The sequence below is a fragment of the Lampris incognitus genome, chromosome 2 (assembly GCF_029633865.1).
Source record: "Lampris incognitus isolate fLamInc1 chromosome 2, fLamInc1.hap2, whole genome shotgun sequence".
NCBI lineage: Eukaryota > Metazoa > Chordata > Actinopteri > Lampriformes > Lampridae > Lampris > Lampris incognitus.
This window is the reverse complement of record NC_079212.1, coordinates 27,994,894-28,012,863: the sequence shown is the minus strand read 5'-3', so window position 1 is coordinate 28,012,863 and position 17,970 is coordinate 27,994,894. Positions and strand designations below refer to the sequence as shown.

The 17,970-nt window shown below is 41.2% G+C and overlaps 1 protein-coding gene across 1 annotated transcript in view; it reads right to left on the bottom strand.

Moving 5' to 3' along the window:
* ube4b (ubiquitination factor E4B, UFD2 homolog (S. cerevisiae)) overlaps positions 1 to 17,970 on the bottom strand; it is a 35,223-nt gene that overhangs the window by 16,403 nt on the left and 850 nt on the right. The window contains exons 2-15 of the mRNA XM_056272790.1: positions 17,044 to 17,263; positions 15,218 to 15,353; positions 12,289 to 12,376; positions 11,538 to 11,682; positions 11,136 to 11,361; positions 7,553 to 7,694; positions 7,003 to 7,103; positions 6,637 to 6,751; positions 4,143 to 4,226; positions 3,380 to 3,436; positions 2,391 to 2,507; positions 2,005 to 2,103; positions 1,799 to 1,912; positions 459 to 657 (exon numbers count right to left, since the gene is read on the bottom strand). Coding sequence (XP_056128765.1) covers positions 459 to 657; positions 1,799 to 1,912; positions 2,005 to 2,103; positions 2,391 to 2,507; positions 3,380 to 3,436; positions 4,143 to 4,226; positions 6,637 to 6,751; positions 7,003 to 7,103; positions 7,553 to 7,694; positions 11,136 to 11,361; positions 11,538 to 11,682; positions 12,289 to 12,376; positions 15,218 to 15,353; positions 17,044 to 17,263 — 1,843 coding nt within the window. The remainder of the gene's footprint in view (positions 1 to 458; positions 658 to 1,798; positions 1,913 to 2,004; positions 2,104 to 2,390; positions 2,508 to 3,379; positions 3,437 to 4,142; positions 4,227 to 6,636; positions 6,752 to 7,002; positions 7,104 to 7,552; positions 7,695 to 11,135; positions 11,362 to 11,537; positions 11,683 to 12,288; positions 12,377 to 15,217; positions 15,354 to 17,043; positions 17,264 to 17,970) is intronic.

Below are 17,970 nucleotides of genomic sequence, written 5' to 3'. Positions count from 1 at the left end.
CACCCCTGAATCACATGAAGATTCAGCATGCTAATGAATCAAATCAAGATGGTTAAGTTTTTAAATAGCATCTTGGCATGAAAGAAACCAAGTTTTCCAAATCTCAAAATGTCAATGGTTAATGGAAAGGAGATATCATTCCAATAGGACTTTAACACTCAACACATACAACAAAGGCACAGCACAATTCAGATGGAAACTGAAAGATGAAGCTCATCTAGCATGACCTGTAATAACTATAGCTGTTGATGTTACAAAAGGTTATTAGGGTTTTTTTTAGGGAGTTGTTCCTTACCCGATGAGAGGGTCTAAGGACAGGATGTTGTGTTGCTGTTAAGCCCACTGAGGCAAATTTGTAATTTGTGATATTGGGCTATACAAATACAATTGATTTGATTTGATTTATTAACAATAAATCTTCCCAGGATTTGTTTAGCATGATGCTTTTTGTGACTCACGCAGCTCTGCCAGCCAACTCTTCAACTCCTCCATGGTGGCCTTAAGGCGGGTCTCCTCTGGGCTGACCACAAGACGGCAACGTGGGTGGAAAATGTAGTAGGGGTCAACTGTCTCCAGCTTGATCTTCATACTCAGCTGTTGCAGCACCCACAGGAAATTCAGCATGAAGCCGTCTGTTGAAACCAGCTTGTCATCAGTCTGGGAGACAAAGGGTCAAACAAGAATAAGTGAGCTACAATGTAACAGGCGATGCCACTTTGTAATGGAGGACAAAGCACAGATGGGGGAATCCCTGACACATGCTCTTTAGTTTTCTGAGAGTATACAGCAGAGGATTATTCATTCAAATCCACTGTGTTCAGGAGAATCAAATTTTCAGGATAATCTACTACTACTACTACTTTTGGCTGCTCCCATTCGGGGTCACCACAGCAAGATCATCCATTTCCATCTCTTTCCTGTCTTCTGCATCTTCCTCTGTCAAGCCAGCCACCTGCATGTCCTTCCTCACCACATCCATAAAACTCCTCTTTGGCCTTCCTCTTTTCCTCTTCCCTGGCAGCTCCATATGATAATGAGAAATTGAAATTATATGTAGCAAAGCCGAACTCCTTCGAGTTTTGAAACATACACACTTGCACACTGAGATGTTCCTACAGTCAAATTTGTTGTTAATTAAATCTGTCATTACGTAACTAATTCACAAAAGTTATTTTGTCACTAACTAAGTACTATAAAATAATTGTTAACTACAAAGGCAACTTCTGAAATGTTGTTGGTGCGTTGAGGAAATAATGAAGAGGTAACCCAGAACAAGGATCAATTTTAAGTGGCTTTCGCACCATTTTTTTGGCGCAGACTGTATGAACTTTTTGGCACATGTTGAACACTTGAACACTCCATGTGGACTCAGGAGCACAATTGATCCACTTCCAACCAGAATGTGGTACAGACCAATAATGGTGTGGAGGCAATTTTGAGCAAATCCAAACAAAAATGAGGAAATTATGGCATGGTGCAATTAACTATGTTACTGAGTAGGACAATGAACCTGCATCTTATTGCCAAACTTTCTCTTTTGTAGCTAGTTAGCATGCTAAAAGAAATTAATATATCCAGCTGCAAACCCACACTACATTCAACCATATGAAAATTTCTGCATTTTTGGTCAACCTTTAAACAAAAGGTATGCTTGATATTGAGCAACGTTAAACTACCTGAGTGGATAATTTGGTACAAGAATCCTTTCTCAGGCGCAGACTTTTTTAAGTGAGTTACATGTGGAAATGCCGTAAGTACTCTCTGAAAAGTCGAAAGAATAGCTTTTTCTGTGTCTCACCTGCATCTGGGATTTCTTTATATTGCAGTTGACTAGAGCTGCCATGTAATTAAGAGCCAACTCGCGTGTTTCTCCATTCAGTAAGATGTTGTGAAGGATTTTGAACAGGTCACCCTGATGAGGAAGGAATTTAAAAATTTTAATCAGGTGAAGTTATTCTTCATTTTGTTAAAAGTAAAGCAATAGAGGACAGAGATAGAACACACCCTTGCTGACTCCAGATAGTGCTGCAAGGATTGGTTGACAACTCGAGTGTTTTCCATGGTAATGGCTGGGCCTGAGAAGTACTTATCTCCCACTTTGGTCTGTGGACAAAGCAAAACAAGTCACATATTAATCTTTAAAAATGATCTAAATATAAATATTAGTTAAAAAATAAGAATTTAAACACCCATATTAAATTTACATCAAATATCTCATTTCAAATCTCTTCAGTTTTAATAGAGTAAGTTAAAGGATGCACATTTTGAAAACTCCCATTTTCAAAATATGCTACAATACCCACTGTTCAAAGGCAGTTTTGTGCCCACCTTTTGCCAGAACCAGTGTTTAGCACTTTGAGTATGCGACACATATGAGTTTCAAGACTCACATCATCCTCAGCAAAGACAGACAGACTGAAGAAAGCACCCATGTAGGACAGTCTCTGGAGCTCTCTACCACAGCCAGGGCTCAGCGGCTTGGGACACCATAGGGGCAGCGACGTTATCTACAGATAAGGTCGTAAGACAAAGAGACGCAAAAGACAGTAGGCTGTATATTCACAGATCAGTAAGTTCTCAGATCAGTTCGCTAGCATTTATAGTAAAAAAGCAAAAACCTTGTAGATATTTCATTTACTTTAATGCATTGTGCTTAACTGTGGTCTGTCCATAGGGAGGCTTTCAATAGAAATAATGCTGAAAACACCACTGACAGCAATCTGTTAAAATGTGTCAGATAAATATTGAACTTCTAATGGTTCACTGCTTTAAGTAACTATGAGTGAAAATATCAAATACAAGATCAAAAGATAAGTTGAACTTTATTTGTCACTGCATGGAATGTAATATTTATAGTGTGACCTGAATGTAGAGCTGGCTCCATCCACCAATTATGAAATAGCTTGAAATATCTAAACCAAGTCATTACCAAATGGTTAACAAAGCAAAGGAGCTTCTGCACCCTCAAATTCAATGACAGGATGTAAAGGATTGTTGCTATATTAAAAATAAACCAAGTCCTACTGGCACATTCTTCCAGACGTACCGGGGGAAGAGTCGTGAATAAATAAAACACAGCACAATCCTATGTTGCTGCTGTCAAGCTGGTCAGACCATGTCAAGCTGAAGATTTCAGGTTAAGTATTTGCATAGCACAACTATTTTCTTTAAGAGAGCCAGTAGCTGAGGATATTATACTACGCATACTGACTTGTTTATGGATGATCCCTTCATTGCTTTAGCAAGAAAACTGAGCAGGCCAAACATTTTGTGTTGTGAATGGATAGGTGGGTTGTGTGAATGTAACACAGTCTAGTTTACTGGTTCTGGGAAAGCAAAGTTTTAAAATGTATGCCAAGCTATGCTCCTGCACACTAACCAGATTGCACATTGGGTGAGTCTTTCCAAACTTGATTTCACAGAGTTCGGCTAATGCCTGTGGAAAGAGAACAGACAAACATTACAAATGGATCTTCACCTGAAAAATTCTCTGAACCAGGGGTACTTAAGTATTGTTTTAAAGTAACAGACAATATGTTTGACCATCAAAAGAGGGCTCTTGTCTGATTTAATTTGAGAAAATTAAATTTGAAGTTCGCTTTTTAGAACTTGAAGATTCAAATCTGATAAAATACATTTCTATGGAATAAATATCCAATTGTTTACTTTTCTTTCTGTAAAAGGTGCTCATATTACAATGTTAAAGCTTGGCCTGTAGTAATCCGATACAAAAACAACTGCGAAAAAATGTACATCTCGTAATTACTCTGCTACATCAAATTTAGAGTTACCATGCTAGATCATGAGATTTTCCAGTCTTATAGTTTGACAATGTGACCAACTCAAGTTTTGCAGATAAATTCATCAAACAAATGAACGATTCATCAGCAAACCCTGCCCATATAAAAAGCAGCATAGGGAGGACAATCCATTATACATTTAGACATGCTCACACATGCGTGCGTGTGCACGCACACACACACGTCAATGTCTGGGGTTGTCTATCAGCTAAACAGGCTGTCCTATGGTGTGTGACACAGCATTTAGAAAAGCACATTAAGGTCCATATCTCCTGTAACTGTGACAACATTAAGTCACATCCTCTGCCTGGTAGTTAAGGCCAGGGACATGGATCTCCTTACCATGAGGGGGTATTTAAAATTGTCACTGTCAAAGGAACATTCTTTCACTGTCAGAGCCAGACCATGAAGGATGGGGATGAAGATCTGAAATGTCAAGATAAACAGAGGAAAATGTCATTCATGTCAGTAGATTTACCAGACTCATTTACAAGCCACATCAACATCTCCTATGCGGATCGGTACACCCCCCTGGTAGAAATTTGGACCACATTCTGGTTCACCGTTCCAGGGCTGCGAGGTAAACATATACCTCAAAATGGAAGCAACTGAGCAAAGAAGATTGAAAGGGAGTCCCTTTTCAGGGCTGGTCTTGTATTCTAGGAATCACATATGTACCCAGATCGAAGAGTCCAGCCCTATTAGCAGAATACTGTCTATCACGTTAAGTTTGGGCATCCAATAAACAGGTGATGCAAGACTCATCATTGTGGCAAGTTGACATTGTTGGTAGAACTGACGTCTGTTTACATTTGGACTTCAGTAATTTTCTTATGGAGATTAAACCTTAATGTGATGAAGCGCAATCTGCCAGTCCATTGGTGTACTAGCCTTGTGCTGATATACATAGAACTATTTAGGCACTACCTGGGTTTCCCCTCTGTATATTTCACTGTGGTGGGTTGCTACAATAAGAACAGCACCCACCACAGCAATGCTATTTTCAAAAGGACTTTACTATAAAGTAAAATAGTCTCATGTGATAGTCTAGGCTGTTTTGCAATCAATACTTTTAAAAGCGACTGTCAGCAGTGGTGCAGTTAAGGTAATTCATCCCAGGTGTTCCTTCTCTGATCCATGCACAAGTGTTTTTTTGCAGTCAGGCAACACTTTGCAGTCAGTCAACACACAGAATGGAAAAACTGCACCATGCACAGCACATTGTCCCAATACAGCTGACACACCAGTGATGATTTCTAAGTGCTCTGAGAAAGAAAGAAATATTTTCTACACAAAAACTAAGTTTATTGGCTATGCTTTTTCATTGGTTTAGACACACGAGGCTGCTGTCAAACACCTAAAACATATATTCCTTAAGATCATCAAATGTTCTCGTACCCTCATGAAAATGTCCCTCTGTGTTGGTCTATACATGGTCAATACACCCCGTTGCCCTGCTGAAGGGCAAAGAAAAAGTAGATATCCAGTTTTTCGGGCACAAAAAAAAAAAAACCCATAAAAATGAGCAGAAACTGTGGAAAATCTTTTTCAAATGATTATAATCACTAACAGAGAAGAGCGAGACTCAATGTGAGCATAAATGACATGCTGTAGATGATGTGCCATCTGCAGTGGTTTATTTTGACTGTTTTCCGTAGGAAATATAAGCGCGGGTGTCAGAAAGAGACAACACAGAGATTGCCACCCCTAATAGCTGTAGTGTGAGTGGTCTACATCAGTCAATAGATAGCTAGTAAGGTACGATGATCCAACTTTGAAATCTGATACATCACTGTTTGATTAGCAAGAACTTTAGTGAAATAAAGTGCTATGCTTCAGATGAATTTATTGAGATAGTTCTCAACGAAGAAAAAGGCAGTAAACAAGAAAGAGTCGGACAAAAGCTGAACCCTGACTTTGAATTTACTCAAGTATGGAATCACGTCAGAGTTCGTTCATGAATGTTTTGGTAACTGCACTGTTGCATATTTTGTATTGAACTGAGCAACAAACAGGGGGCTGTCCAGGGAGCATAGTGGTCTATTCCATTGCCTACCAATATGGAGGGGATCTCCGGTTCGAATCCCTGTGTTACCTCCGACTCAGTCGGGCATCCCCACAGACACAATTGGCAGTGTCTGCGGGTGGAAAGCCGGATGTGGGTATGTGTCCTGGTTGCTGCACTAGTGCCTCCTCTGGTCGGTCAGAGCGCCTTTTCACGGGGGAGGGGGAATTGGGGGGAATAACGTGGTCCTCTCACACACTACATCCCCTGGTGAAATTCGTCAGTGTCAGGTGAAAAGAAGCAGCTGGTGACTCCACATGTACCGGAGAAGGCATGTGGTAGTCTGCAGCCCTCCCTGGATCGGCAGAGAGGGGGTGGAGCAGAGACCGGGACGGCTCAGAAGAGTGGGGTAATTGGCTGGGTATAATTGGGGAGAAAAAAAAAGGGGGGGGGGGGGGAATCCAAAAAAACAAACAAAAAAAAGCTGTCCCTCTTAATATACTCATTCCTCATCCTGTCCTTCATCACTCCTAATGAAAATCTTAGCATCTTCAACTCTGCCACCTCCAGCTCCGCCTCCCGTCTTTTCTTCAGTGCCACTGTCTCAAAACCATATAACATAGCTGATCTCACAACCATCTTGTAAATTCCAATTTCCTGTGAACGTTTCTGCAAAATTTTCATGTTCACCTTGATGGATTTTATGTCATTTTAGATTTTTGTTTTTTTTTAAGTTTGCACCAATATTTTCATATTCACAGCTTTTTTCATATGCTTTTTAATTTGGTTGGAATCACATAATTGGCACTTGGGGCTATCTGTGCCGCCCACCTGTTTGAAGGCCTCATCCTCCTGATGGGTAATGCGAACAAGCTCTTGGATGAAGCCATACGGAAGGTTCCGGCACAGCAAGTAAGGTACCAGCAGAGATTGCTGAAGAGGGTTCCTGTGTGGAGGTGACATGGAGAGACTCAATGTAACACAAAACAAAGTGTTGTGTGTGTACGTGTGTGTATGTGGGGGCAAGGTGAACGAGAGGTTGCTATGGAGACTTCTACAAGGAAAAAGGAAAAGGAACAGAATGTTCACCATATATAATGAAGGGGGGGGGGGATAACTGGTTAATGACCAAAAATCAGTGAACTGTCAAGGTTGTTAAGATATCTTTCTGGCTGGCTGGCAGAGTGGCTTGCTGACCTGGGCTGGGTGAGGGCACCTTGCAGGACCAGGGCAGCATGGGAAATACATTGCGAGCGTATGTTGCTGAGAAGCTGGCTGACACTGGGATGGCTGCACATCTGAAAGCGAGAGGAGGAGGAAGGGAGGACAGAGAGGCGTGCAGAGGTGTTATGTTTGTCAAAGTCACTGCAGACCTCTTCATATTCTGCTGAATCACTGTGTCCTAAACAGAGCAAAACCTCATCTTACCTCCAGGCCTACTGGGCAGAGGCTGGTCTATTTTGATACCAAAATAAGCACAGATGATAAGTTTTACTTTTCTGCACAGGACATCTTTTTAGCAATCTTAGATACTATGCTGAGCAAGTTGAAAAAGCATTTTTTGCTCATATTTCTAAGCATGAATTGCCTTGCATCTCCCTGTTATTAATAAGATGTATTCTTGAAACAATTTTTTTTTCTGCTTCACTGAGGAGACAAAATTAGTATATAATGCTTTAAATAAAATCATCTTAAAAATGATTTGGACATATATTTGCTTGGACTGCCTCAGCAGCCAGCCAGTTACCTTGGGAGCTTTCCTTTCCTCCATGCCAACACTGTCAAAGCGCTCTATGAGGTAGTTCAGCATCTCAGTCTCTTTGCACGCTTCAATGGTAAAACGGTCACTGGTGGAATCACAGGACATTCCTCCTCCAGATCCACCCAGACTAGAGAGAGGGAGACACAGGGGCAAACAAAGAGGGAGGAAGAAAAAAAAAAGGAGGGTTTGTTAAAACACAATGGGAAAACACGAATTTGGGGCACTGAGCAATGAGAGATGTTTGATTAACAAGCAGCGCTCTTCCAGTGATCCTGAGAGAAACATAAGCAGTTAGTAATGGATTTGCAACGGAGGCTGCATCTCAGTGGTGGGCTCTAAAAATAAGAAAGCATAGAAGTATTACACATCAGCAAATACTCTTCAATTGCTATTTGAATCATATGACAGGATCCTCTTGGCACCACTTAACCGACAAATGACATAGTTACAGGTTCTCTTTGGGTTTTAGTTGTCAACTTTAAAAGCCAGACATCAGTATGTGAGACAAGACAGAGTATGTGAGCTGCTTCATACCACAGCAATCCTCAGGCTAAAATGCTATTAGTTTTGTTATTTACCCACATTGAGCAGGAACTGTGTGGATATCAGTTCTGCCTCAAGTTACAAATGTTTCTGAAGCTGAAAGCAAAATTCAGTCTATATTCTTGAGTAATTCCATGTCAGTGAATGTGACAGATTGCCTCCTCTCTGAATTCAGAGGCACAGAAAAAAAATGCAAATCAGTCAATTGGATCCGGAAACATTCAGTTAAATTAGTGTGCGTGCCAAAGTTGTGACTGAATAAAAAATAAAGTTGAACTTTGACTGTGAGCGGCTTATAACAGAGATACTAAGTGTTCTAATCTCAGCCGAGCTCAGCCTAGACACTTCACTTTATGGCAATGCACAACCACAAAGCTGGAGCAGCAAGATATTCAAACTGCTTTCTCCATGTCAGCTACACATAAGAAAAGAAAATCAAGGACAGGCAGAGTTCAAACCTACTGATCCATTCTATACTTAAAATCCAAAGGCTTCATGAATGAAGGCTGTGACAGGAACACACACAGTTCATGTTTACAGCAGTGGGTTCTTCCCATAAACACACCATAAGTAGTTTAGAAATGCTCTGTCACTATAGTGGATAAGTTCTCTAAGAATCCAATAGCACGATCGAAGCACAATAATGGGATTCCACCTCAGTTTTTGGGGTGGACAGGAAGCCTTGTAGTTGGAGAGTTTCAAACCCCATAGGAGCAATTTTCTGTTGTTCTGGAGAAGTCCTTGATGTAGACAATGAATCAAGACTGGATCCCTGGGTGCTGATTATGTAGCTGCCCAAGGGCTCTGACCACCCTGGTGGCCCTGAAAGGGGAATTTCCAAACCATAATCCAAGTATATTATATCATTATTTATTTTTCTTATTATATTGTTATTACATATTATTATCACCACATTTTTATATTACACTAAACTGCAAACTGTAACCCTCTATGGAGGAGTTCTTTGCCAACTTCCTCATATCCATATGTCTTGTCTTAATTTTTTTTTTAATATATATTTGCAACATCCCCTAAATTTAGTTTATGCAAATAATGGCTATTTGATATGTTGCCATCATTTAATTCACCATTAAAGTGCATGGATTCTTTGGGGTTTCTGCACCATGGAGCAGGGGTACAGGGAACTTGCGGTTTCTTGCCCCTCTGAACTACCTCCTACCAGATGAAGATATCAAAAAAAGATTTCTTTATTAGATCATATTAGCAAAGATCTAATTGGGGGTCAAATCCATTAATGGTCATAAGATATTTGACCCCAACCCTTCAAAATCAACCTTTCTGCCCACGCTAGAGTGTTTGTTCACGATTGTTAGTGGTAAGCCACCTGACCACACTGACTAAAGCATGCAGCAGGCCCACCACTGAGTGCAAAAACACACACGCACACACACACCGTGCAGCGGTGTACCTGGACCCAAACTGAACCCTTGCAAAATCTTCCTCCTCCTCTGATTCTTCATCACTGCTGTCCTGAGACATGTCGGAGAGGGCATAGAACAGGAAGGAGAGGGGGCTGACATGATGGGGGGAAAAAAGGCAGGAGGAGAAGGGAAGGAATGGAGGAAAAGAAAGATGATCCATGAGGATGGCAAGAAAGAAAGGAGGTGGAAAAACATGTAAAATTATGTAAAAGAGACAGATCACAAGAAAAAGCAGGCAGGAAAGAAGGGAGCACTAAAGAAAAGGATGCAGGAGTGACGGTAACTTGTTAGGAGACTAGTTCTTATGCAAATTTAATCAATGATTCATCAGTGCCATTTGTCTGTGAGATAAGACATGTCTGGGCATTTCATTTAATCCATCTTTCAGCGAATACCAGCACTGTGGGTTTCATAAACAGTCATCGCAGAACACATCAGTCATACCTTCAGTAAGTATGTATGAAATACTCTCCATTCTTTCTGTCATTTGCCAGGGCATTCTGCTGCAAATGAGATCTAGTCAAACTGGTCAAAATATAGCAATCATAATCATTTGAAGAGGGTTAGAATTAATAAGAATGATCAAGCAAGTAGCAGCTGTAAGTCATTCTGGATAACTGCATCAGCTGAAGGCCTAAAGTGTAAATTATCTAGGAGAAGCAGACCAGTGTTGAACTGAGAGATGGCCAAATGATAAGTTGCCAACTTTTTAAATTCACACCCAACTCAAGTCACATTTCTTTGGAGGTTCAGTCCCGCTTGGGCCACACCAGAGGTTAATGTTTTAGTACCATTGCCGGCAGGAGCACCACACATTGTCATACAGATGAGGTACCTAGAAGGTGGGATCCGGGCAGAGAAGGCAGTTCGTCGGGCACTTGATCTGGGCGAGGGAGGCACCATGGGCAGAGGGATGGAGGTGGGATGGGGGCGAGGCCTGGGGGAGCTGAAGGGAAGGGACATGGGGCTGGGAGGTGGCAGAGGGGCTGGGGTGTTGGGGGGTACAGGGAGCCCAGCAGAGCTAGGGGATGGCCCAAAGAGACTGGCTCCCCTGTGCCCTGGACTAGGTGAGGTGGGAGCAGCCCAGGGGGAAGTGACAGAATAGGGCCGGTAGCGCTGGGAGATTGTAATGGGGGCAGTTGGAGGGTTTAAGGAGAGCCTTGGGGGAATTGTGGTGACGGGTGGGCTTGGGGGCACGACGAATTGTGGAGAAGGGGCAGTGGATGGGATCGAGGGTGTACTTGGGGTAGGGTGAGATGGGGATGTCATCCTGGCTGCATTCAAAGCCATCGGGTGTGGACTACACCCATACAAACTGTGGACAATGTTGATTGGACACTAGCTGAAAAATCAACTAGCAACAACACAATATTTTGCAATATCATTCAACAAAAAAACTGGGACACACAAGAGAGACCTTCTTGGATACTCACTGGCTAAATTTAAAAAATTTAAATCAAGAGCATCTTAGAGGATGTCAAAGTGACCCAAGTGGGCCCATAGCTTTGATTGGCTGGTAAACACTAACCTACTTACTCCCAAATCTGCAGATCAAATGTCGGTCGGAATTTTTATGTACTTGCCTGGACAGAGAACTGGCTCCAAAGGACCCTGCACAGGGAGCCATGGGGCTGCTGGCCTGGCTGGAAGGTTGCATCAGTATCAGATGGTTGTCATTAGATTTGGCAGCTGAAATTGGCTGAGAGGTGGCGGTCAGGCTGGCAAAGGGGTTATGATCACGCGACTGGGTGGACATCATGAGGACCTCCATCAGAATCTGGCCAATCAGGTCTTTGAAGTCAGCATATACTACAGGAAAGGAAGAACAGACAGCTGTCAACTCACACCCAAATCAGCAGATCTAATGGCAGTCGTAAACAAAACCTTGTGTCATTCCAGGCACCAAAATCATTAGATGTGGTTAGCTGGCAGAAAACAATAGGCTTGCCTAACACCTCCATGACTTTCATGTATTCGTGACCCACCATCTTTAGGGCTCTGGTGGAATTCTGCTGCCAGCAAGGGGAGAAAGATGACATCCCTGTCCTGGTCTTTCCAGGACACGCGGAGGATCTTACAGATGAGCTGCAGAGCCTGCTCTTCAGAGACATCTGAGTTGGCAGAGGATTCCTGAGGCAGACACAAATGGACAAAGGCATGGGGTTGACTGAGATCTACAGCAGTTTAAATTGGAGAGCAGAGCAGAGATAAAAATATCTATGGGTGAATACCAAACCCAGCCAGAATGAGTGATGCAAGAATTATTCTGTTGTGCAATGTTCCTAGAAAAGAAAAGGTTCATTGATTTTATTTATTTATTTATTTATATTTGCTGTTGTTTCTATGGCAATTAAGGAAAGTCCCAAATAACCTTTGAGTACAAACCCTATAACTTCCTTTAGATCTACTTATTTCAGTAGAGTGGGCCAAGTATTGCCAAGACAATGCGGAAAGAGACCTGGAAGTCTACAAGTTACACCTGCTACATTGTAAGACCATTCTTAACTGCTGTCAGCCAGAGTTATGAAAGCAGTTTCTCAGGTCAAATGTGAAAACGAAACCAACTTTTGATCTATTGTAATATAGGCCTGCAAGACTAAATGCTATGAGCAACTACATATATACAAAACTTCTATGCCAAAAGTTTAAACGAAAAGGCTGAAGACAGCCTAAAATATTTTCAGGATCTGCAGTCAACCCTGGAGGCTCCGTTTATTTATAGGCATTGTCACTTACCTTTTCAGCCAAGTTCCTCTTCTCTCTGCGATCGCTGTCCTCCACCTCCATGTTCTCTATCCCTGAGTCTACATCCACCTGGGACATGCTTGGTTACAAACAGATAGACATCTTGTTCGGTATCCACAATTTGAAAAAAAAAAAAAACACACACACACATATCTATCTATCTATCTATCTATCTATCTATCTATCTATCTATCTATCTATCTAAAATATTCTGCAGAGAGCCTTGAAAGTGAAGGAACTGGGGACTCTTAATGAGTTTGAGAACAAGGTCTGTGTGAAATGAATTAAACAATAATTCAACGCTTTAAGCAAGATGTGGCCTGTGTCCTCTCTCCTTTACTTTTGTTTTATTTTTTTAGCACTCATACTGTACTTTATTTTAGTTGTTCAATTTAATACAATTAACTTTATTCATCCCCAATTGACAAGCATCAACACGTACTTTCAATACATACATGAAACACAACACATGCGATACAATGTCACCAGGAGCGGTGACTGACATCCACAGGGTGGGTTCATGCAAAATAATGTTATCTCCACTAAGCGATGCATTTGGTCATGCGCATGTGTGTGTGTGTGTGTGTGTGTGTGTCTGTCTGTCTGTCTACAGCTAATCTCGCAAACTACTGGACCTATCAGCCTGAATTTTTTTATGCAGTTATGACTGTATGATGAAGAACCTCTTGTGTTACAGTGATTAAAAACCCTCGAAAAATGTTTGTTCTCGCTATCACCACTCGCTCTCCTCATTCACTCTAGCTCGCTCAACCAACGCTGCTCTCTGTCACTGCCTGATCCAAGTCAACCATGCGCATGCGCGACTCACATCTACTGTTGAGTCAGATCGGCAGGTAGCGATAGTGTCAAAACCAAAACATTATGTAATCAGGTATGAGTCTTAAAAGTAAATGAGAAGTCAATCGAATTTCACAAGCCAGCAAATCATTCACTGCTGATCTCAGCACAGGAGAACTGGGGGAACACTGAATGAACCAAAAATAATTTGCCTTATTTACCCCGCCACCATGCAGAAGTGCCATAGTTAAAACTCCACTATAAAAATACAATTTCAAGAGTAGGATTAATTGTAGTCACAGCTGGATATCATCTCAGTAGCTACAATAAAATATTTCCCATGCTGAGCCATGTTTCCTTAAGCCCAATTTATGCTCCAAATGTCGGCTAGCAGACAAATGTCTCCCGGCAGACAAAAAAGTGTCTCTCGAGTTGTTGCATTTATGCTTGTCGCAATGTCGCTGACTGTCTCCTGGTATCTATGGAAACGTTTCGCGTCACGCGCTGTGTTGTAAACAGTAGCGAGTGTTCTTTTTATGAATGAGTGCGCGTAATGTAAACAACGCTCTCAAGCAAAACCATGGCAACGCTCGAACGCCTCATCCCTTCAATCCAACTATCCAATCACAGCTAAGCGACATAAGAAAATGTGTCGTGTACACGACAGCCCTGGGAGACACAAAGTGTCTTTCATGACGTCAAAATTGTCGAGACATCTGTCTGCTAGCCGACATTTGGAGTATAAATTGGGCCTTACTGTTGCTTTATTACTTTAGAATGAATGAAAGTCAATCAGCAGAGCATCCATTCGCCTTCATTCATTTTATATATATATATGTGTGTGTGTGTGTGTGTGTGTGTGTGTGTGTGTGTGTGTATGTATATAAACGCGATGGTTTAACATATTTGAAGTCTTCTAATAAGGGCTTTGAAATCATGATAGCCTGATCTCTTAAATTACACTTGGTCACTTTCGTGCGAGGGTCCGCACATCCACAGACTGACAGGCAAAATGTTTTTGTTAGGTAGATTTTTTTTTAGCTTGAGCACTGCTTATTAAAAACTTTTTTTTTCATATTTCCCATTCAATCGACTTGGATGCTGTACAAGTGTCTTATAATGGCAGGAAAAACAGTTTTTTTTCCATCTGTCTGTGTGGGTGTGTAGGGAGAAGCGGAGATACATACACTTCTGAATGCATAAGAGAGATCTGCACTCCACTGAGCACTCCTGTAGTTTTATACAATGTTATTATGTGTGATTCCCACAAATCTATCTGCAAATTTATACAGTGCTTCTGTATTGGCCAAAGTTTCACTTGAGGGAAAAAAATGCAAATATTGATGGGTTATACCTGGTTTCAAAAGAATTAAATAACTAAAAAGATAATAAAAATAAGTTCAATGGTCAAAATCAGTGATCTCACTGAAGGGATTTTGACCACGTCCTTGTCAGAGATCTTATTCTCCTTTAACTCCATAGCCAAACTCAAATCTTATATCTTCAGGGTCTAGGTCTCGCTGATGAACACATCTTCAGCCAGAGAAAGGAAAATCATTCAGTGAAATTGGCTGGCATATCTACTGCAAATGAAGCACATGACTCTTAATGCCACATGGTCGGAGACCAATGGCCTGACAAATGAGAGTATGTAATGATCCTGGCACATTTATGTGGGCTGGAAGTACGATCACAAACTTTCACAATTATATTGTGTTAAAGGAACTAAGGTATGTGGCCGTGATACAATGCTGGGATTTTGATGAAGACATGCTTCAAACACTAAAAAAGACCCACTTATCAGAGGCAGACTTGACTGGTCAGATTGACTTTTAGAAACAATGATTCAAAGGATAATTCCTTTTTCTCCAACCTTAGCACTGTGGGAATCTGTATTAAGATTCACAGTAAAAGTCAACAAAGCAGTTGTGACTACAGTGTATTGGCACAAGACATCACTGCAAGTAAAACATGAAAGAAAATGATTGTAAGTCCCAGCAGAGACTTCTGAAACAGAGCCTTTAGTGCAAGGAAATAAAGGTACATTATCTTTGAACAGGACTAAACAACAAGCCCTTGCAGAGCTAAACAATAGACTATTCTCTACTAGGGAGATCCTCACCTCTTTTCACAGGAGGCGGTATCAATGTCCATGCTCTGGGACCGTGACAAACTCTGGGACTGAGTCTCAAGGCTGTTGGATGGGGAGCTGGAGAGGGAACTCACACCCTCACTGCTCTGACTGCCATATGCCACCCCTGAGACAGAAAAATTCAACAAATAAATGTGGGCCAAAGTGCAAACAGTTGAACATAACATGGATAAATCTTCAAGCTTTAAGTAAACAGCAAGTGTCAAATGATGGCCTCTTGAGTAGGAACCATTACAAAAACAGATTTTAATCTCCAATTAAAGCTGTGCAAAAATCAACTTTAAACTTGTCATAGGTACCAGATTTCAGGGCAAATTACATTTTTTTTAACAAACACTGAAAATGCATATGGCATGAGAGAAAAAAAATCAACTACATTAACAGTAATCTGGTTGATGTGAATAGCCTACACAAAATGACAACAAGTGAGTACAGAGGGCACCACAATTTATGTCATAAAAACTCATCCAAATAGAAAACTTAAAGATGCAGAGAACAGCTAATTTGGCTTAAATCCAAAAAGGGTGCAGAGAGAGCATTTACTACATTTTGAAATAAGCAAAATTTTCCCCAGTAATAATTGTCCGGAGCATTCCAGCAACGACACAACTAATATCACAGCCTATTCAGGTTTTATATTTTGCTACAGAGCCCTCATATGTTGTACAATTACATTAGGTTCACACAGGCTCAGATTTGTGCTCTTGAACTCCGCATGGTGTGCTGTGCCATTTCTGCACCTATGTAGAGACAAAGCTGATTAGAGTCCTAACCTTAATGTGGATGAGAGGGAAGAAACTAAAACTCTCTTCCTTGTTGTGGAACAACATTGCCTCATAACCAAGCATTTATTCAGACAAACATAGCAACTTATAATTATTTTAAGTATGCCAAAGCAAGATACTTTTAGGAGTTTAACATGCCAAAAACACTAAGGAAGAAAGTTAACTCCTAAAAAAATGAAGAAATGATATCATAGCTCAGTATCAAAAGTCCTATTGTAAAGCAATACTAAAACGTAGTCTATTGTGCCAAAGAAGCCACATAGATGAGTAACAAACAATGCTAGTAGATTGTTATAGTGTTCATCCATATTCATGGCTCAGTAGTGCCATTTCTAGAGCAGTGTCTGTGAGTGAAAACATCGTTTCCAACTCTGCATCACAAAGCCTGCATTAGATTTTAACTAGTGATGTTGGTTAACACAAATAAGTTGCTACTGTTGTTTTTGTTGATGACAGCATTCAGTGCACATGACTGCCTTTGGCTGTTCAAATACCAAGGTTACTTTTCCTTTAAATGCTTTCAATCTAAGGTTACTAGGGCTGTTTGTCTTCCAAGCTTCTGAGATTATGCCAAGCCAGGATTGATCTAACTGGAATAGGAATGTTTGGGTTAGGCTAAGGCCATGCAAAAAGAAATTGCATTGAGATTGCAACTAAAGACAGCTGGCTTGAGCCGTTATACATTTTATGCATTCTGACTAGACATTAGGGCTAACTTGGCAGCCCTACATAGTTTTCTGTACCCAGCCATGTACCCAGCAGGATTTTGTTCCAACTAAACACAAAATGATTTCAGTATATAGTTTTCCCCTGCCCAGTTGAAAATGTACAAATTGGTGAAATCAGGTCATAAAGTTTGCTTTGGAAAAAAAACGCTACATACTCTTGAACCTCAATCAAACATAGTTTTGAAGCACAGCATCAGCCAACAAAAATACAATTTAAGAATGAAACAATGAAGGCATTTAAAGAAACTGACCCACATCCCAATACTTGTGACTGAGTTCATACCAGAGGCGCCCATGGGGGATGTGGCAGGAGTCCCACTGTGGACATTGAGCCCCAAGGATTGCGAGGCAGCTGGAGGCAGGGGCTGAGATGGAGCCCCTGAAGGTCCAGGGAGGGGTCCAGGTGGAGTCTCTCTCTGAGGGGATGTCAGGGGGGTGCTGAGCGGGGTGCTAGGCTGGGACGACTGTCCTCCTGCCAGTCTGGCCAGTCGTCTTCTGCGAATCTGAAATGAATGTGAATGTACAGCATCTAACATTTTATTGGAGCCAAATTCAACTGTGCTGACACTTTTCATGTACATCAAGGACACTGACTGCAGTATGTTAAGTATATCGTATTACACAGTTGTTATATAAGAGCTTCAAAAACAGATTACACTGTTAACAGCAGTATTCTAATTTATAGCGGCCAGAAGTGTTGCCACATTCTTGGGCTACTTTGGGAAAGTTGCTGTCCCAGTAAGCCCTGTTTGTTGACATCATATAAAATGTAGGGTTCAGTTAACTGAGGTTATACTTCTCAGAGTCAAGTCAAGTCAATTTTATTTGTATATTTAACTTCCAAAAGAGTAAACATAATTTACCACATAAATATTTCGTCATCAATTTGGGGTGATATTTAAGTGTCATAGTGTCCTGCCTGATTGACAGACGCAGCATTAGTACAGACAAAGGGGGAAATGTCCCCACTAGCGAACCCAAAGCAGTTGGTAAGCAAGAAAACTTAAGTTTTCCCCATTCGTCCATGGTAGCAATTCACTGGTCGAGTTAATGCGGATGTCTTTAGAATGACTGTGGTTTATAAGATACAAGTCGGAGTTTAGTGACAAGTATCAAGTCACCACACACCTGGCCAAAGAGTTGATTGCAAAACGGTGGCCCACTCTGGTTTTTTTTTATGCTGAGTCGCCTCGCTAGCTAATTTATGGCT